This window comes from Ostrinia nubilalis, chromosome 19 (assembly GCF_963855985.1).
Source record: "Ostrinia nubilalis chromosome 19, ilOstNubi1.1, whole genome shotgun sequence".
NCBI classification, from domain to species: domain Eukaryota; kingdom Metazoa; phylum Arthropoda; class Insecta; order Lepidoptera; family Crambidae; genus Ostrinia; species Ostrinia nubilalis.
Window position 1 is genome coordinate 12,199,992 of NC_087106.1, and position 21,804 is coordinate 12,221,795.

Here is a 21,804-nt window from a genome sequence, read left to right on the forward strand (position 1 = left end):
AAGGTGGACCGACGACCTGATAAAGGTAGCAGGCGCTGGATGCAGGCCGCTACCAACCGTGCGATGTGGAATTTATTGGGGGAGGCCTATGTTCAGCAGTGGACGTCCTGTGGCTGAAATGATGATGATGATGTAAGACACATTATATTCTATGAAAGGGTAGCTAGAAAATCCATACGAGCAAGTCCACATGCAGAAGTTGTTTTAGGTATTTCTATTGCTTTCGATTTATCTTTGTAATGGGTTCGATTTTTACAGACGATTCTCATTTTCAATTGTAATGCTTGTGTCCTTTAGAATCGTGGTTTTGTTTCCGATTTTACTGGCATTTTTCTCAACGGAACCAATAAATAACACCTTTTAGATATCTGTAACTGTGTTTTTATTTAGATTTGTCGCGTCACACCGCGCCGTAAATCCAGTTGTTCTATCGTGCAGTTTTTCAGCTGTTTTTTCAGTGCAGACATAAATTCAGTTGAATACCTAAGATAATTTTATCTAAACGGCGCAATTACTTAGGTTTAATAGGCATAATTTGTTCCAAAGCTGCGGAGAGCTTCAGTTGAGAATGTTATTCTTTACTCTTTGCACTTTAGCATTTTATAATTTAATTTTGTTTTTGTAAGATAACTTACGATTTATTTGTCTGCTCGCGTGTGTTAATGAATAAAATGATACATTAATAATTTATTTATTCACCTGTGTGTATTAAGAAAATATGGCATGTCTGTCTGGATAATGTACCTTTCAAATAATGAAAGAACAGATTAGATTTTATAGACCCATTCGTACTAGTATAAATGAAAAAATAAGTAGACAGCGTGTTCTCAAAGGTTCTCTAACATGAAAAAGTATCATCAGTACCTAGAAGGTTTATCTGGTTGTACTCATACTGTACTAATTCTATATATCTTAACGTTTTGAGGGTAGTTCAAAACCAGCCCTTAAACTTATCGGGACTTAAAAATAGCACCTTATTAATAACAGCCTGAAACAGCAAGATTAATGACCCGATCCGCGTCTAAAGTAATGACGCAATGACATGACGAATGACGCAGATGGCGCCATTACACGCTAATAACCGTCACTCTGACATTAATAATTATCACTTCAAACGCTTGCCGACATGTGTAACTAAACACTATTCCAATATGGCGTTACTAAGGAGCGCTTTGTATACAGGATGTCCTACAAAACGGCAGTTCTATTTCACAGAACAATACATAAACTACCAATTTCTATTCGAGCTTTTCATAAGATTCAGTCTGACTAAACTCATCGTCATCCGCCTACTTATGGAGTGAAGTCTTTAAATACATTAAACTCGTTTTTCAGATATTCTCTTAAAAAAACTGGAAAAATAATAGTTATGCTTATCTTCAGCATTCTTCTCCAGGATAATATGATTAACTAAAGCTAATCTTTTGGGCTATATCAATTATTTTTGCTCACTGTTAACTTATTATCCTTTAGAGAAATCACGAGTATGGACTATGCATATAGTCCACTGAAAAAGGTTTAATTACGAATATTCATAATCAAGTCGTAACTGTCATAACTCATATTTATGAACATATCGTACTTAAATTTTCTTTAATGAACGTTTTCAATATATTTCATACTCGTAAATGTTGTTTTTATAGTTAAAAAGGCTGTAAAAAATTTTATGTAATTGTTTTAACTTAAACTTAGGTACACCCTGTATGCTAATTGCTTTTATTATATGGATTGCTTGATATGTTTGTTTCATAATAGGTTTGTACTTATGATGAGAATGAGCATTTACAGGTAAATTATGGATCGTGATGTAATAATTATAACGTTCCTAAGATTATCATATTTAGGTATAGGCTCTTAAAGACGTATTTATTCCAGTATTTATAAAATTAAATGTAGATTTGTAGAGTCGTGTTTGCTGTTTTAATATATTAGAACTAATAAATAACTTTCAAGGTTTCACAGACATTGACTGAAGCTGAAGAATAAAAGTCGAACGTTCAAAAAGATGTTTTGTGCCTTTGTTGTTCTGAGCTATTGAAATTAGGCACTGTAAAGTTTAAACCAATGAAGTTATGGCTATTAATCTAAATATACCACGGACTGTCCAGCTTTACAATTTCCATCAGCTTGTTGCAGTCCGGTCATAACTCGCATGCAAATTAAGCCTGTATCGTTACAACGGCAAAGTTAGATGGAATACTATTTTGGCAAATCCGCAGTTTTGCGGAACTTCGCTTAATCGCCCTGCGGCAGCCTGCAGATATGCGAGCCATGTCCCACTGGGACGCCGGGACGTGGGGACATCTCTAGCAACGGTACTTCTTTTCTTTCATCATCATCATAATTTCAGCCATAGGACGTCCACTGCTGAACATAGGCCTCCCCCAATGCTTTCCATGTTGATCGATTGGTAGCGGCCTGCCCAGCGCTTCCCTGCTACCTTTATGATGTCGTCGGTCCACCTTGTGGATGGACGTCACACACTGCGTTTTCCGGTACGCGGCCCCCATACCAGAACCTTGCTGCCCCATTGGCCGCCAGTATGTCTTTTATTTTTTCTTCATTATGGAAATTCTTGGGAGAGGCCTTTGTCCATCAGTGGACGTCATTCGGCTGAAACGAAGAATGAAGATGGAAATGACCAGCAGGTATGTTTTAGTTTTATTTTTAACCAGAGGTCCCTAAACTTTTGGCCTCATGGACCACTTGCAATGTTTCTCGGTTTTGGCTGGACCCCCCTTGGTACATATTTTTGAGTAACATTGTAGTTCACAAAATAGCACAATCAACAAGGTCAGATGCTTTTTATTTATCAAAACAAGTGCATGATGCTAAAAGCCACTAAGTGGTAAGAAAGTCCTCTGTTACGTGGAGGCACCGAATGTAGAGTGCCTTCAACAAAATTACCAACTTTGAGACCATTAACTTTAATTACCATAAAAAAAATAGACCATACCTCAAAAACTAAATAATACAAAATTGACAGCCAAAATTTTAACCCATCACTTTGTTTTTCAGACTCTATACAACTACCATTGATGTAAATTTCCACCGCCGCGGCATCCCAGTGCGACATGCCTCAAGTGGGGCAGAAATAAAATGGTTTGTTGCAAACGTTTCCACCCGGCTTGTTTCATATTATTTTATTCCACAGTAGATACCTACTGTTCGCCTTTGGTAGTATTTTTTACAATACAGCTACCGTATTAGAGGTAGTAACTAAATTGAATTCAATGCTGAATTGATGTTCTGCTGAGAAGGAATTGACAGCGCAAAATTTTCATTTTATGTTTATTGTATTGCACTGATAGTCCAGTAGAATTAGCTTTTAAATCGGAAATAATTCCTACAAAAGATTTTATTGTTTTAATGGCTTCATTGGTTGCCCATTAAGACTCTCCTAAGTTTTCGACTTCGACGGAGTTGTGCTTAAGTGGTGGGGGCCCCCGAAAGGGGCATTTTTTCGGTTTTCCGGTTATACCGCGTAAAGGACTTACCCTATCAAAAAGTGGTCTTCATGACGGTTGAAGGGCACTTAATCCTGCATTGAATAATACCAAATTCATATGTTTTGGACAAACCGTTCTCGCGCTAAAGTTCGGCAAAGTAGAAAATATACGTATAATTAATGACCATCTCCATGTCCAATGGTTTGTTACCCACAGGCTTCCAAGTCTTGAAAAGGGCCACCTCAACCAGTGTAACCCTATCAAGGCTTACGAGCTTGATGCGCCTATCCTTGTTCGTCCCAGCCGTTCCTTAACTGCGGTTGCTGCACCTCTTCCTGGCACTCACCTGAACGACTCTGTGTTACCTACTGTGGCTGCCCCTCTTCCTTGTATCCTCCTGCATGACTACGTTGCCTAGCCGTATGCCTGGTCTAAGGTTCGACGCCAAAAATCAACAACAACAAGTTCATATTAAAACGCTGAAGAGTTTTTTGTTTGTTTGTTTGAACGCGCTAATCTTAAGAATTACTAGTTTGATTGAAATCATTATTTTTGTGTTGCATAGCTCATACATTGAGGAAGGCTATAGGATATATACAATCACTCTACGACTAATAGAGGCGAAGCAGTAAAGAAAAATGTTGCAAGCACGGGAAATAGTATTTAAACTATTTTCACTCGTACGAAGTTGATTTTGTGGCGTCGAACCTTGGACCAGGCATATGGCTAAGCAATGAAATCGTACAGGAGGGTACAAGGAAGAGGGGCAGCCACATTAGGTAACACAGAGTCGTTCAAGAGAGTGCCAGGAAGAGGTGCAGCAACCGCAGTTAAGGAACGGCTGGGACGAACAAGGATAAGCGAATCAAACTCGTGAGCCTTGTTAGGGTTACACTGGTTAAGGCGACCCTTTACAAGGCTTGGAAGCATGTGGGTAACAAGCCATTGGACGTGGAGAGGGTCATTAATTATACGTATATTTTCTACTTTGCCGAACTTTAGCGCGAGAACGGTTTGTCCAAAACATATGAATTTGGTCTTATTCAATGCAGGATTAAGTGCCCTTTAACCGTCATGAAGACCACTTTTCGATAGGGTAAGTCCTTTACGCTGTATAACCGGAAAACCGAAAAAACGCCCCTTTCGGGGGCCCCCACCACTTAAGCACAACTCCGTCGAAGTCGAAAACTTAGGAGAGTCTTAATGGGCAACCAATGAAGCCATTAAAGCAAAAAAATCTTTTGTAGGAATTATTTCCGATTTAATCAATTTTTGTGTTTAATTCTACTGGCCTATGATGGGTTTTCAATTTCTATGTATCTGACACCTCCATAGTCTAGTGCTTGGAGAGTTTGACGCTTTGGATCCATGGATAGTTTGTAAATGAAGGGTACAGGGGCAAAACAAGAAATGTCACAAAAACAAAAAGTTACGTAATGAACATTTATTTAAATTTTTTAAAGTTTAAAATATTCTTATGTGTCACTTAAAATTATAAACTACTAATATGAATACATATGACTATTACTTGTTTTTACGCTTTTTGTACAATTTCAAATAAAAATACGCGGGAAATCGAAAATATTGCCATCAAAAATATACTTTTGAATTTTTGCCTTGTTTTGCCCCTGTACCCTTCAAATGCATTTGTGTAACATACTTGTTATTAATTTTGAAATATTACAGTCAGCATCTTTTTGGCAACTTTGGGTGTCACGAACTATTTGACGCTGAGTGTACAAATATTTTGCAGATGTTAATGTTTCTGAGTCTTGCCACAAAGACGATACGTTTGCGACTTTGACTCTCCTGAGACTCATTTGGCCAATGAGTCGCCAAGTTATCATTGTAACTAAGCAAGTAAGTTTAGTGTAAGTATTTTATTTGTACTGCTATCTAGGATGTCTGTTACTTTAAAATTATGTTCCTTCCAAATTGAAATAATTTTGTTTATGAAATAATAAAGTATGTGAAAAACTAAAAATGATGAATTAATTATTTTAAAAATTTGCCAAATTTTCGTGATTATGAGTACTTAGTCATTAGAAATAAGTAGTTATTTCCTAGTATGAAATATAACTAATAGTGAGAAAAAACTGCTTTTCTATCTAGCCATTTTCCACGACCTTCACCAGACCGTCGGTCCACCGAGTGGAAGGCACTCACAGCTATCAGTTCTACAGCAATGTGTCTCGCCCATTTGCCACTTAAGCTACAACATCACTTAATTATTTGTGGAAATTAGTATGTAGTTACATTAGGATTTAATAAGCCTTAAAAACGCCTTGACTTAGCAAGAACGTAAGTGTTAAGTCACGGGACCGCGGTACAACTGGGAATTTACACAACCCGCATTCCGCTGCGGTCAAGCTGCCTTGCCTTGTGGTTGGGAGTAAGCTGGAGTTACAGAGCTTACGTGAGGTAAGCACCTAAGTAATGGTAAGTAGGTAAGTACAGAGAAAGCTAAACTATTTTTGTTGTTTAAGAAATAACTAAATAAAGTATAACTCCCTAATGAAAAGGAAATCTTAATGTGAGTAATTTTTTTTTTGGAATTTGAAATAATTAGTTCGGTTGAAGTTTAACTAACCTACCCTGGAGGTGAACAGTGAACTTAACTTTAAGCATTTCAACTCCGAAATTAAGCTGTTTCGATATAAATCACATTTTATAAAATCATACCTACTGGTCAGAAAGTTCAGAGGGCTTAGTGTGAGTTTTTACATCAAACGTCGTCACTAGTGAGCGCGTATCTAAATGGCTGAGTTGCACCACCTAACTTTAACGGTAACTATAACGATGACCGGTGCTTTTTGTATGGAGTTTGACAGATTTCTGACGTTTGTTAAAGTTAAAGTAAGATGGTGCAACCCAGCCTTAATGTCATTTTTTTACGCAGTCGACATCGAATGCGTTTGACGTAAACACACTACGCCCATTGAAACATGTAGGAAATTGTCGCAGTTCTACTAGGTCACAAATCTAATTTTATTGAAGTCGATAGCTCATAATTTTGTAGCATTATGACACCTATTACTATTACATAAGTGGCCACAATGTTCAGTTTGACGTGCCTTTATCCTTACTGCACACCAGTAATGTTATGGATATCCGTAACCGTAACCGAAACTTTCAGATATCCGAAATAAAAAAATATCCAAAACCGTAAACGTAACCGATTCAAAAGTTTCGGATAGTTTCGGATGTAGGCAGCTTAAATTGTTTTTTTATAGCATTATGTAAAGGCATAAACAGTCTGATTTACCTTTATAATGCCATCTAATATCAATTTTTATTTTTTAAATTACTTTTTATTCGATGTAAAGTGTGCGGCCATGAATAAAGCCTGTTGGACAACTATTGCAAATTGCATTCTAAAGCACTGACATCCGTAACCGTAACCGAAACTTTCGGATATCCAAAATAAAAAAATATCCGTAACTGAAACCGGTATAATATTATTCCTATATCCGTAACCGTATCCATAACCGAAACTACATATCCATAACATTCCTACTGCACACAATCCTATGCAGGTTTGTCCGGAAAAATTGCCTAGGCCTACGTACAAGCGCGGGCCGTCCATCTGGGCCTAGTCAGCCATAAATAGCGTTCCCTCAGGACTCCGGTAGTAAATAATCGCTGTCCCGAGCCATTGGCTCTTTGAAGAGCCTTTTCACGCTCGGCACATTGGCAAAATAGCCAGGCGTATTGCACAAACAAATCAAAAGGTAGAGTTAGGAGTTACTAGCAAAATGGTTAGTATTCGTAAACCAGTACTTTTTCAGGTCTTTTCAATGATGTGAATTGTTGAAGTTGTCTTTAGCTGTAATTTAAAAACTTTTTTTTTATATGTTTGTATTAATACCAGTCTACACACCAAATTCACCTGCCGACATGAGTCGTCAGATTTGACATATTCTCAAAGTCATAGAAAGTACTTATAAGTAGTCGACATGTTTTTTTTTCAAAAAAAGCCGCCGACACCAAGCTGCTAGGCTGTGGACCGGCTTAGTGTGTAGAGTCCCTAAGTATGACATGGTCTTTTCAAATAGGTGTTATCATTTACTCAATTATCTGCATTCTAAAGGGCATAGGTCCTAAAATAGTTCCCTGTGGTACCTACTTATTTAATTTTACCAAAGGGATCTCAAAATACCCCCGTTGACAATCTTTTGTGACTGTAAAGCAGGAGTGCAATCAATATCACCTATGATATCCCCATGACGTGTCAGATTATAAAGGTTCAAGTCCTAAAATAGTTCCCTGTGATATTCTTATTTATCGAAGTGCTCTCAAAATACACCCGTTAACAATCTTTTCTCAGTCACAAAAGCAGGATTGCAATTAATGACGTGTCAGATTGTAAAGGGTTAAGCCTAAAATAGTTCCCTGTGGTATACCCATTTCTCAAAGGCCTCTCAAAATACACCCTTGACAATATGTGTGACTGGTAAAGCAGGAGTGCAATCAATATCACCTGTGTCAGATTATAAAGGGTCAAGTCCTAAAATAGTTCCCTGTGGTACTCCCATTTGTCAAAGGGGTCTCAAACGCCTGTAGATAATTTTGTTTTGTGACTGTGAAACAGTAGTGCAATCAATATCACCTGAGATATCACCATGACGTGTCAGATTACAGGGTCAAGGGACAGAAAGGGTTGTTAATCTCCTCGTATGTTTCGGCAGGCATAAATCGCATTCCCTCAGGACTCCAGTAGTAAATAATCGCTGTCCCAACTCCCGAGTCATTGGGTCATCGAAGAGCTTAAAGGCGTTCGGCTATTTGGGATTTACGTAAGTAATTGTATCAAATTGAGGCTGTCTATTTTGTACCCAGATATTTTAAAATTTGTAGAGTTAAGAAGTCTATGGAATAAAACAAGACCCACTTGATAAGCAGTAAAATAAGGCAAGGTAGAAAAAAAAATGTATGTGTATGTCGAGTACAAGTAAATGTTCATGTTGGCATTTTCAGGCTTAGCTATGTGCGTATTCATATAAAATACAATACAAATGCTAAGAGTTTGTGAAAAATTCCCCTGAGTGAAGTAATATTTAAGCAGAATCACAGTCATACAAAATTACCATAAAATGTCACAAAGAAAACTTTATAAAATAGGACCATTAAAATAAAACAATACTCAGTCAACGTCGAAGATTAAGACATTGGAATGAAACAAAATAATTGAATTGAGGTCTGTATTCTTGGCAAATAGAATTTAAGGCCACCTTAATAGCTACGATAGGAAGAAGCATAAAGGGTAGGTCTAGTAATTCTGAACCCGGCAATTTATCTTCTTGGAAATTCCAATATTGCATAATCGGGCTGTGAATAGAGGAGCAATTTGCCTCGTTTTGGGCCTTAGTATTGGCAACTTCTCTGGATTGGACTCAATTCCAAATGTATTGATAGTGAATAGACGAACTACTAAACTGTTTCAATACAAAGCAGTTTACGCATATTCATAGCCTATTTGTAAAACCACATGGTAGAAGGACACTATTATATTATTTTTAGTCGTTTTCGTTTCAGCCAAATGACGTTCACTGCTGGACAAATGCCTCCCCTAAGGATTTCCATAACCCGGTTCTGCGCTGCCCACATCTAGGTTCTTCCAGCGACCTTCACCAGATCGTCGGTCTACCTAGTAGGGGGCCTGCCCACGCTACGTCTTTCGGCCCGTGGAGAACTAGTATTATTTTACTTGTCTAAAATTTCCCCAACTGCAATGCAGGTATCGACAAAGAAGAACAATAGTGTCAATTAAAAATAGAATGAATATAACCTATCCATTGAGACTGCCTCTCATTGAAACTTTTATTTCACTGAGCAAGTTCCGCGGAATTATTAAAGAAGTTCTACCGTTTTGTTCATTGAAGGATTATCGGGGTTTCTCGAGCAAAAACTATTAGGGCTGTAAAGTGGGAGATATCTTGTAATTGGAGCGGGTTTCGTTTGCATTTTTAAGAGAAAACTTTGAGATATCTCTTTTCAGTTTCTTTAAAAAGGTGATTCAGTGTTTTATGAATTCCCTTCAAATATTTGAAGAGATGCAAAAATATCAGGTTTAAGTAGGTAATCGTTTCCACCTTCGGCCTGATCGTCGCTGTCCTGTTATAATGGTTTGTATTTGAAGATGTTCTTACTTATTTTGTTTCTTAGTAGGTACTTACAGAAACTTTAAATCTTATGTTATTTGACAAGTAAAGAATGTAAATAATTATTTGATACTAGCTTTCCGCCCGCGGCTTCGCCCGCGTCGAATTTTGTCTGTCACAGAAAAACTTTATCGCGCGCGTCCCTGTTTCAAAAACTGGGATAAAAACTATCCTACGTCCTTTCCCGGGACTCAAACTATCTCTATTCCAAATTTCATCAAAATCGGTTCAGTAGTTTAGGCGTGAAAGAGAGACAGACAGACAGATAGAGTTACTTTCGCATTTATAATATAAGTATAGATTAACATGTAAGCAATTAATATCCGTTAACAGGTTATCAAGAGAAATGTACTTATTTGTGAAGTGACCCCCGATTTTCGTATTTGTTTCAAACAGTTTCAGAACATGGCCGCTGTTGCTTCTAAACTTGGTAATGGCGTAATTTCTCATTTGGGAAACACAAATAATGTTTTCGGGCTAATATCTAGTCCTGTAATGGCGATTTTATCGGACTCCACGTAATTTAGACTCGCCCTGTTCTGAAACGAAATTAGATTATTGTTGGATTTTTGTCCAATGAGGATCAGTACTGTTGTAGAAAATTCAATAAAACTAGTATCTACATTAATCTTTAAGACATAAGAAAGATATATCTTTTTGAATTATCCAAATCGGACCATTACTTACGAAGATATTAAGTAATAAACATAGGCCGTTTTTGCCGTTAAAAGTCAACGTACGCAAGGCCGCGTGACGTCACTATATCCGAATCGAGCGCAGCCGGCGTACTATTGGGATGGAAAATATTTTTTTCCGGCTAAACTATCAGTTTTAGAAAAAAACTTTTAATAACATTTATTCTTCAAAATAAAGTCACCTATCGACCAGTAATTTTTAAAAATAAAAATTGCGAAAAATAAGAATTGCTATGTCCAAAAACCACATTTTCATAGGATTCGATGCAATGCGGAGACGCGGTTGGGGTGAGTGTAACTTAATGATTGTTTGTATTGAACATAATAATACATAATATGATGCTAATACCCAGTTTCTGGCCTGGGGGGGGGATAAGTCATACCCAGCTTATAGCCTGGGGGGAGGGGCAAGCCTTACCCAGCTTCTGGCCTTGGTGGGAGGGGGGAGAGGCAAGTCATACCCAGTTTCTGGCCGGGGGGGGGGGGGGGGGGGGTAAGTAATATGGGCTGGGGGGAGGGGCTAGCCTTACCCAGCTTATGGCCTGGGGGGGGGGGGGGTCAAGTCATAAGTCGCGTGTAGTTACATCGAAATTATTTTCATAGCAATGTTTTGTAGCCTAGGCAGAGTGTATCTGCCTCAGCTATACCTTATTGTTAGAAGTAAATAAATTAATACTTATACATTTTTATATTTTACTTGGAAGAAGATATGACTCTAACAACACTTATGAACACTTTATTTGAATAAATCGCCAAATATACCACCGCGGAGACCCCAATCGCGTCTCTGCGTGCCATTGAATCGTATGAGCGTATGGATTTTTTGCGTTATTTTTCACAATTTCTATTTTTAAAAATTACCTATCGATAGCTTACTTTATTCTGATGAATAAATGTCATCACAAGTTTTTCTCTAAAACTGATAATTTGGCTAGAAAAAAATATTTTCTATCCACGCAGTACGCCGGCAGCGTTCGGATCGGATATAATGACGTCATCGTCCCCGCGCCGGGCGGTTAGTGAACTTTTTTAGTAATTTGGCCATAACTTCGTCAATTTTTGTCGTAGAACAAAAATTTTTGCACTGTGTATTAAGGATTTCTTAGCCCTATAAATCTGCATTCACAGCTAAAAATCGAAATGATCCTCATTAAATATTTCTTGACTGTCTTAAACTTATTAATCTGCAATAATTAATCTTCAGCTGTTAAGATTTCTTCAGATTGTAAGTAGTGAGAGAGAAGAAAAACAAGTATTTTAGGAGTCTACGATGTGAGTGAATCTTAATAAAAAACGTGCTTAGCTAAATAGAAAAATACATAAGGTATTTCAATGAGAAATAAGAACAATGGCTACAATTAACATGGAAAATGTTCCACCATCTAAGCTACATGCTAATTCTATCAGGTATTCAGGTGTAGGTTTGACAGCAATTATAGTGTGACTGGTGGGTGGGTCTACATTTACATAATGACTGTGGGTGGGCTTAGTTTAAGAACTTATCCTAACCTACATAGGTTATACTATACATACAACACAGGTAGGCTCATACATTAATAAGTATTTACATTACCTACCTAGTCAATCTAAAATAATAGGGTTAGAAAAACAATGGTCTTTTAAAGGTTTGATGGCGTAGGTAGCCAAAATATTTTAGTGGGCCGACTTACAAACCGAAAAAACTAGCAAAGGGATCAAATCAAATCGTTTATATATAAGCAAGTAGGCTTCCGAAGAGTCCTACTGCTTCGGAACAGTAATATAGGCCAGTGCTGAGAAGAAGCAGCGCAATCAAATTTCATACAGCTTATTTCTTTTTAATGTTTCCATAGGCCATAGAGTACCTACCGCTTTATAACGTTATTTTGTATGTTTACCTTTACAGCAAATACCGGTTATTCCGGTCCGTCCTGAAGGTAGAATCAAATAACCGGCAGGCGGATAACATAATCGGCTCCATTGCACGGCGGCTCTCGTAAATCAAGCTCGTTGAAACCGACCGAATATTGCGGCGGGTAAGCCTGCCATGCACGAGCGATTGTACGCGGATACTTTATTTTTTATTTTATTTATTTATTTTATTTAGTGGAAGTTTATTTTATTATTTTACTATGTTGGAAGGAATAAGGCTGTATGCTGTTTGATTCCTTTGGCTGAAATTAATTAAAAATTAGTGTGCCGAGAATTCTGTCATTAGCATTCGAAATTCAAAATTATGACGCGCTTGCTCGAAATGAATTAGGCTGAATTTATTTTACGCCTTGGACTACTTACTGATTTTAAAAATAAACTTTTGCGCAGACTTCAAATATAACAGATAAAAAATTTAAGAGATAAATATGACAGCTGAAGTACAAACAAAAAGTGTTAATTAAATTAAACATTTGAAGAAATTTTATTATTTCGATTAATTTGAGATAAAAATAAACCTTTTTATCATGCATGTAAATTAAATGTAATTTTATTTTAAGAACAGAATTAAAAGAATAATCTAAATTATGCTAGGCCGTATGTTCCTTTATTTCTTAGTCACGTTACTTTCTTTTTCATTTAAAATTTTCTACCCTCTTGTTGTTGATTTTAGTTTCTGGTTTCCATTTTCCGGGTTAGTCGTGATAAAAAACGTAAATATTAATTAAATCTGAATAATTGCTACTTACAGACAATAGTGAACTTTTTTGTGAGTTGCTTTTTCGGCAATAAACTGTCTATTGCATAATTTAAGTTGTTTCGCGATGTCACACATTGTCAGAAAAGAACAATTGATTGTGACCGGGTTTAGCACCGTGTTTGGACTTGATTGTACGAGTAATACGATAGGTAAATTATTAACATTAATGAACTTTGAAATTATGAACTTAAATTAATACCTATCTATAGACTAAGAACATTTGAACGTTCGAGCGTTCGTGTGTAGTGTTTGTAAAAATTGTGTGTGTGGTGTAGTGTGCAGCCCAGGAGATCTTGGAGCAGCTGGTGGGGGAAAATTCAAAATGGTTCCTGATAAACGTGAGTAGATTTTGAATGTAATTTCACAAAAGTGAAAATGTAATATTTGTTGAACTGGTTCAAGAAAATTAAACCGAGGTACATAATAAATTATCCTAGATGTCAGTTCTGAAACAAAGACCTCTCTCTTACCTAGACATAATATTTTCATGCGCTAAATTGACGTGCTGTCCAGAAGGTAAGCTGAAATATTACTCGCTAAGTTAACGATTGCTATCATTATTATAACCTCGTTTCATCGATTGTGTTGCTCTCCGGAAGGTAAGCTGAAACATTTTTCGCTAAGTTTACGATTGCTATCATAATTAACCTAGGCTCGTTCGTTTCATTGATTGATTGATTGAAGATTGACCGAATGTGCCGCGAGGCCCACGGTTGTGGTCGACAAACCAACACTGTCGTTTAGAGACCGACAAAGTGCTGTCATATTTACGTGGCACGCATTTTGTGTACGTGCTTTGAAGTTATTTCAGGCAACCAGCTCACTTTGTGACACAATTTTAATTCTGAATAGCTTGTATGTATTCGATTTTAATTAATTTAAATAGGTGTTAACGCCTTCATGAAATCTTCCTGCGTGAAGTTATTTGGGCACGCAGGGCACGACATCATGTGTTTCGTCGCGAAACGCGAAAGTTTAAAATTAATGATTGCAAACACTTATTTTGTAGTTTAAGTCTTTGCAACATAGTCGTTTGCGTTCGCCAAGCCTTATACCAGCCGGGCGAGGTGGGGAGAAACCGCGGGCGGTGCCTAGTTAAATCACATTATCTGCAAATTCAAATTCTTGCTCTTACAAAAGACGTAACGATGGAAAATATATTTTAAAGTAAATAATATTTTACTACTACGGTTATAGAGATAAAAACCCGACTGTGTTATCGAAGATTTCTGGCTTTTACCATCTTTTACCTTCAGAAGTGACAAGTCGTATCCATTGATATTTTGTATTTATGTTTATAGGACGAAAATTAGCTCATATTTTGAAATATTTATACCTATAACCTAGCTTTTGTTTAGTCGCCTCCAAGAAACATTTTTTCAGTTGGCTCTTTAGTTATTGATAACTGTAACTGAAGGTGTTACGTAATAAGAAAGGTAGGTACCTAGTAATGAATAACGTGTTACTTTTTAATATACACAGAAACCATTGAATTGCAGTCAATACTCTCATAAAAACTTACTTTATTTGCACGTTATGTAAAATAGGTATGTAGGTAAGTAATGTGTGTCAATTTATTTCAACCATATCGATACAAAATTAATTTTGAACCGTTTGTTAAGGTTCGGACAAACCAACGCGTGCAGCGATGGCGATGGCGATGGCGACCACTGCGCGTGCAAAAGTTGTTTCACACTGCCGCGACCGCGATGGCGATCACTGCGCGTGCAGGTTGTCACTGTCACCACAACTGTCACGCATATTGTCAATCACGCCTATTCGGAAAAATGGAAACTGAATTAAATTATTTGTTTGGAGCTTTTGATGCAATTGAGACAGTGGAAACACTTTTTCATTCAAGTTTATTCAGGCGGCCATATATTATAGAATGAGACAGGATTACATGCGGTATAGGTAGTAGGTATTGGTTACTCATAACGTCATAACCAAGCTATATTTCTGGCTTCGTTTGTAGTACCCTAACAATACCTTTTAATTAGATTTAAAGAAAGGTTTGATAGAAAGGAGGACTGCACTAAGGCTTTCTTGGCCTCAGTGGGGGAAATGAAACACAACGCGGACGGTTGATATCTGGTTTATTACTGTTATGCTATTGCTATATACAAGATTTACATAATGTACACAATTCAATGTGTCCAGTCCAATGTGCCGTCGGTGTAGAGTGAGTACGGTGCACGTTCGTTCAGGGTTCATGGGCCAGTCGGCTAGCATGTTGTAGGTCGCGGTCTCAGGTCGCGGTCGATGCTGACGTGCTCGTACAGTATCCTTGTGGGCAAGTAAGATTATAACCAATTCATCTTTCTCCTTGATGGAAAAAATTTGCCCCCGTTACCTTTTACCATTGTCGTTCTTATCGTTAAATCGCACAAAACTACACAGAACTCAACACAACATCTATCAAAATCAATTTTCATTTTCATTTTTGGTGCAACAGTCATCTTGACATTTACTTTTTTAAGGCAAAGGAAATTACATTATGCACCCAAACCACAGAGTACATAATAGTCCAAATATCTTTTTTGTCTTTAATAATAACCCAAAAATACAAAAAGACATCAGTTTTGATCAACTAGGTGTTTCTAGTGGCACTAAATTAATGACTGAGACGTTTGATGACTTTAATTTGGTTTTTAGAATTACTCTAGGGCATTTGAGAAAGCTGCAGACATGTACATTCTCAATTATTTTATTCTGCAGTTAATATCCCAATTTTATTTATGAAGTTGAAGAAGCAGGTTCTCGAGAAAACTAGAATAATTTGTTTATTACATGAAAATAAATTCTGATATTGATACTTTATTCTAAAACCTTTTTTATTATTCAAGTAGGTCAGACTAGTGGTATGTTATGAATAATTCATTTTTAATTGTGTAAAAACTTTTTAACAGATCCTACTTACTATTTATTACATCGATTTTAAAAAACAGAAACGCTTTTCACCTATTCGCATTTCGCCGCGATATCAAAATTTCTGAATAGATTTTTATTCTTGTAGTATAATTTTTGATCGCTAATTACAATTGTCTAAAAAATTCATAGTAGATTTACTTTCCTGTCTGTCTTCACTGTAAATAGGCTATTGAAATACATGCTACATCAAAATTTGCTACTGTTGTAAAAATCTGTTAAAATATATGCTAGTAACAAAATATACTACCGATATTACACGCTACAACAAAAAACGCTATCACGGTGAAATGCGAATAGGTGAAAAGCTACTTACAAGGATTTTTTGATTTCGAGGTATACGACTAACAAACGTTTTGAACTTGAACTGCCTTGACAGGTAGACATCACAATATAACTTACAAAAAAAATTTTGTAGGTACGTACAGTCAGCGTGAAATAGTTCGTGACACCCAAAGTGGCCAAAATGTTGATAACACAATCTATTCCAATGAGGGCTATTGTTTTAGCGCTCACCAGTTAGCGCCACTGTAGAGTAAGGTCCTGTCACTTGCTAGTCGCGAAGACAGTGGCGCCAACTTGTGAGCGCTAAAGTGGTAGGAGGACTATCGTATTTGCACTCATCAAGATGGCGTCACTGTAGAGTAAGGTCCTGTCAATCGCCAGGGGTGCCAACTGTTAAGTATAAAAACGATAGCCCTCATTGTAACAAAGACGTGTTGCAAACTTATTGGCAACTTTGGATGTCATGAACTATTTGACGTTGACTGTAGGCTACTATTTACTTAATACTCAGCACACACTTAATTAAAAAATCTTGCTTATTCGATGATAGCTTGTTTTGTTTAATAATTTAAAAACCATCGGATATAATTGCTGTGGGGCATTCTTTCCCCATACGTAGTCTATGTGGTTATACTTCCTTCTTTCCATCACGTGATCATATACTACGTTCGGCAGCGCGTCTCGCAGGATCGCCACGTCTTTCAAAGCCGAAAGCTTGTCGTTCCTCGCCGATATAAGCGCCACCGGCATCCGAACGTTCTTCAAATCGTAGTTCGGCGGCTCGGATGTCCCATATAGTAGCACATTACCTTCCTCGCCGTAGTCGTACTTAGAAAACCGCTTCTTCAGCGCTATTTGTACCAAATGATCGCCATTCTTTGTAGACGCAGTGTTAGGAAAATGACCAGAGATCACTGGAACAAATTCCCGTTCTAGTTCCTTCTGATCGAACCCAGCAAATGAGAACATGATAGTGATACATAAAGGATATCCTATATCCTTTGTCGTGCAAATAAATTCAAACAGCGCCACCGCTGTTGAATTTCTTGAGAATGCTTCCACAATACCCAATTCTTTAAAGAAGGGTTCTACCAAGGGCCAAAGTTTAATAGCCGTTGAAGTCAATGGCTTCGTATGGTGGAGGTAGCAGATCGGAGCTAAGGATATGAAGAGTTTTATTTTGTCGTTGTACTCTGGTTTTTCTGCTGCTAGGATGTAGAAGATCATAGTGCCCTGAGAATGTCCTATGGCCTTTAGCTGCGTTTGTCTTGTCTCGTGCAGAACGTAGTCGATCATGGCAGGGAGGTCGTATACGGCCATTTCATGCTGACTGTAGTTAAAGAACGCTTTTTTATCCGTTTCGGGGTTTAGGGTGAGATGCCCTCGGGCGTATTCGTTGCCTCTGGTGTTACCTGCCCACACGTCGTAGCCTTCTTCAGCTAATGCAATGGCCAAAGAGGTGTTGCCTCGTATGATGAAGGTGTCAGAAGAGTCCATGAAGCCGTGTTGGAGAAATATTGGTCTGGATTTGTTACCCACGACGTTAAACAATTTGAGGATATATCCGTCTTCCGTGACCACATCGTGCTCTACGCATTCGTGGCCATATTTATTTGCTAGTTGCGTGAAGTTCAGTTTTCCATCTTCGGGCAGGTGATCTCTGAGACTGCCTGCCGCACTCTGAATGATGATAAAAATCATTAACGTTATCTGCACAACGTGTACATGTGTTTTCAACATTTTTAATTTTTAGAACTGATATTCTATGAATAGAGTCACTGAATCACTTGCTTTCTTATCATAATATGTTATACGTAGTATATTTAGAAATTGCATTTGTCAACACCAAAATAGACCATTCAAGTGAAGTGAAAATTGACAATGCCAATATAATTTTTAGAGCATTTGTATGGCATGGTTAACATATTTTTATTCAAATTCGTAGTTTGATTTAAATCATCTTGATACTTGTATGTTCAGTTAAAATGAAGTATAAGAAAATCAAAAATAATGGATCTATTTTCAATAAATTATACTTTAGCCTTAGGCCCAGTGGTGTAGGTGTCGGACTGGTCGAATTTAGATTGGGGGTTCAAACCCCCGAACAATATAATAAGGAGTACGTAGGGTACGGAACCACAGATTACACCAGAGTGTAACATGGAGGACGTCTTTTAATTTAATCTTGTAGATTTTTCTTAGTAATATTACATAACTACCATTTAAGTACATAGAAAGTCATCAAGTGTCAAAAATGTTTGCCACGCTATATATTTAAGTAATAAACTAATTTTACTATGTTTTAAAGTAGAAATTATTCGTCTGATAACAAATTAACGATCAAACGCAAATGAAAACTATAAAAAATCAGTAATAAGTACTCGTGACTGACAATTATTTCAGTTTGGTTTGCGTCATAGTTCAGTAAGTTTTTCCTTGGGCCTCAAACTATAATCTTTCGTTTCATTTAAATCTGTTCAGTGGTTTAAGCCTGAAAGAGTACCTGACACATATATCCTCACAAAATTTCACGTTAATAATATTAGTACAGCCCTTTTAAGAGATATCGAACTCGAGTCGATGTCTCTCTGAAGGGATGCGCGAAGCCACAACAAGGGCTCTCGCGGAAGACCAGTTTCTTGACATGCCCTCACGAGCATGTCAGGATAAATGTTGAGCGGGAGAGCCTATTGACACAGTGGCCCACTATTTTTTATATGTACCTATATTCGTTTTGTGTTGTTATTGTTTATATTTGTGCTTACTGTGTTCAATAAATTCTATTTCTTTCTTTCTTTCTTAGTAGGTAGAGCATAGAGCTGATGGCCATTGGGAAAGAAAAGTTCTCTAGTATCGACTACGGGCCGGAAGACGCAGTGTGAGTAGGTGGACCGACGATATGATGAAGGTCGCGGGAAGTACCTGTATGCGGGCAGGACCGGTCGATATGTAAACACGTCCTAGAGGGATGCCTTTGTCCAACAGTGGACGTCATTGGGCTGAAACGTTCGAACGAATATTGTAGGAGAGAATGTATGTATGTAGTTCATACGATACGCCCGAAAAATGCTAACTGAAAGAGCCTTAATTCATATTTTCTCCCATCCAATGACGTGTTCATTAGCAAAGTTCAAGTGTCGGGTCGCCGAGTGAAAGCCACGTTTTTAATCAAGGCCTTAATGATCTCTTGAATGCTGGAATTTTGGTACTAGATCAAAACGTAGTTTGGTTTAGCCTCACGTCATATTAACACAGTAAGTGCGAGTGTTTAGCAAAAGGAAAAAAAAGATGCAGTCTGAAAAATACATAAGCATTCGTTGTGTCACGCAGTCGGATAATAAAAAAAGTTATTAGGTATTAATTTCATATTAAGCTGAAAAGAACGTAGGTGACATTAGTATTTCATTTTACATAGACTATTCTAATAATACAAGTAAAACGAAATTAAGAAAGTATTATGAAGAAAAGTTTATTAATTCGCCTACGAGGGACTTTAATAACGTCGAATATTGTCCTTATCACGTATTGAATTTTATTAACAAAACTTTTGCGGTCAAAGAGATTGGACATGGTCTATAATAGTGTCAGAGGCAAAATCTACGAGCATTTATGTACTTTTATCAAAAGCAGTCATGATCGAGTGTCCCAAGCATGGAAATTACTACAATGCCTAAAAGTGTGTTATTTTATTTTATTTTTTTAAATACCTATATCTACCCGTGCGAAACCGGGAAGGGCCACTAGTATGTAATTCCGTCCTAGTGGAAACCCTTGGGAGAGGCCTTTGTCCAGCAGTGGACGCGGCATCTGGCTGAAACAACGAAGTTCAAAGTGGCACATGAAGGGTTCCTTATAAGAGTATAATATAATATTGGCACCCTTTGGGTACGGAACAAAATAAATGGGAACACTCAAACCACAGGATCCACCGATAGATCTCAGAAACTCTGTAAGTTCTGTAACCCACTTTCCCCTTACCCTCTCTGTCACATCTATTTTCTGTCAAAGCAGTCATTTCACTTTACGCGAGTTCTATTCCAGTTTTCAAGTATTTCGCTAGAAATATTGGATTTAATTACGTAGCTCTGTCCTTAGTGCTGAGGGGAACGACAGCTTTCATTAGTGTGCATCCGACTTTATGTAGGTGCTATTCAGTGTTTTTGCCGTTAGTTTTTAATGGCAGCCATTTTAAGTTATATGCACGTATACACATTTTGATAATTTTGGATTAGGTCATAGAGACGATAGATTTTATTGATGTAGGTAAGTTACGCATATTTACTAGGCAAAAAAGGGCAGAAAAAGAATGAGACATGTATAGGCTCCTTAAGAGCATTTGACGATTTGTAAGTACTAATTTAATTAGTCTACACAAATAATATAAAGATAATTTTCATTTCGATTTTGGAATCCGGTTATAATAATGTGGATACATTACACATAAACCCGCACTTTAGGTACTCGTATCGTTGTAACTAAATTGGAAAAGACACTGTCTATTATATGGACTTGCTGAAGCTAGGAAAAAGGAAGGCATCCCTTTGTATTTATTAAGTAAAAAATAATACTATTAATCAGAATAATATAAGCTAGAACTATTATTTCGATGGTGAAGTGACAATACCTCCTAACTGCAATTATCTTTTTGGTTTTCAGGAGAAGCCTATTGTATTAAGAAAATCGATTTCTTGAGAAATGATAGTTAGGAGGTAGTCACTTCGCCGTCGATTTGCAGTACTACTTGTTTATAATTTACCTGAATTGTAAAATAAGTTTTTGAGAATGGCATTAGAGTATATTTTTTTCACTTTAAATATTCAAGAATTATGAAAACATCTAAAACTAAATTTTATAAGAATCAGATAATTCAGTTATTCATGTCATATGATAGGTAAACATTGTTTGCTTTGTCTCCTCTCTCGTTTATGTTAATATTACAAAAATATACGCAAATATTTAACCTGTCCAATGCATATTTTCCGAGGGCGTGTCACTTTTTGTTCCTAAAATGTCATTAGCAATTCGACCAAATGATTTATGGAAACCCGCCCCTGAGTTATGACCAAGATTCGTTATGGCGTAGTGTAGAAAAGGCCAGTAGTATACGAAGATATTGTTTACAATAAATGTGGTAAAGCCAGTCACTGAAAAGCACTGAAAAAACTACAAATATTCAGTACAATTCTGTCCTAAGCATCCATCCCATTCATCACCTTCACTTTATGGAATACTGGCTAAGGTCTAGACATAATTAATCAACACTCACATTAAAACATCTTAAAAGCATCTCCTGTGTTCTAATGTTTAACTTGTGAAAAGTTCCAGACTAGAAAATATTTGTCTGAAAATGCTGTAATATTCAAACAATTGCTTACACTTTTAATGTGCGAGCCAATCATACTTGATTAAATAAATGGGCCTACTGTTATCATTTGTTGTACCCACACAACATTCTTTGTTCTATTTATTTATCGCTTTGATTTGTTGAATAAGGGCATTCCACCGCGTTCCGCCAAGGATCACGGTGATATTTTGTTCCCTAATGGCAGTAGTTAGGGAGGCAGCTCATAAAATACACATTTTAGTATTATGCCCCCGTATAAAGGTAGAAATTT

The 21,804-nt window shown here is 37.1% G+C and overlaps 1 protein-coding gene across 1 annotated transcript in view; it reads right to left on the bottom strand.

The window, feature by feature from the left end:
- The window catches only part of LOC135080975 (lipase 1-like), a 30,201-nt gene extending 12,311 nt beyond the window's left edge, over nucleotides 1-17,890 (bottom strand). Inside the window, exon 1 of the mRNA XM_063975698.1 lies at nucleotides 16,824-17,890. Within this exon, the coding sequence (XP_063831768.1) occupies nucleotides 16,824-17,890 (1,067 nt within the window). The remainder of the gene's footprint in view (nucleotides 1-16,823) is intronic.
- Between the last annotated feature and the right edge of the window lie 3,914 nt (nucleotides 17,891-21,804).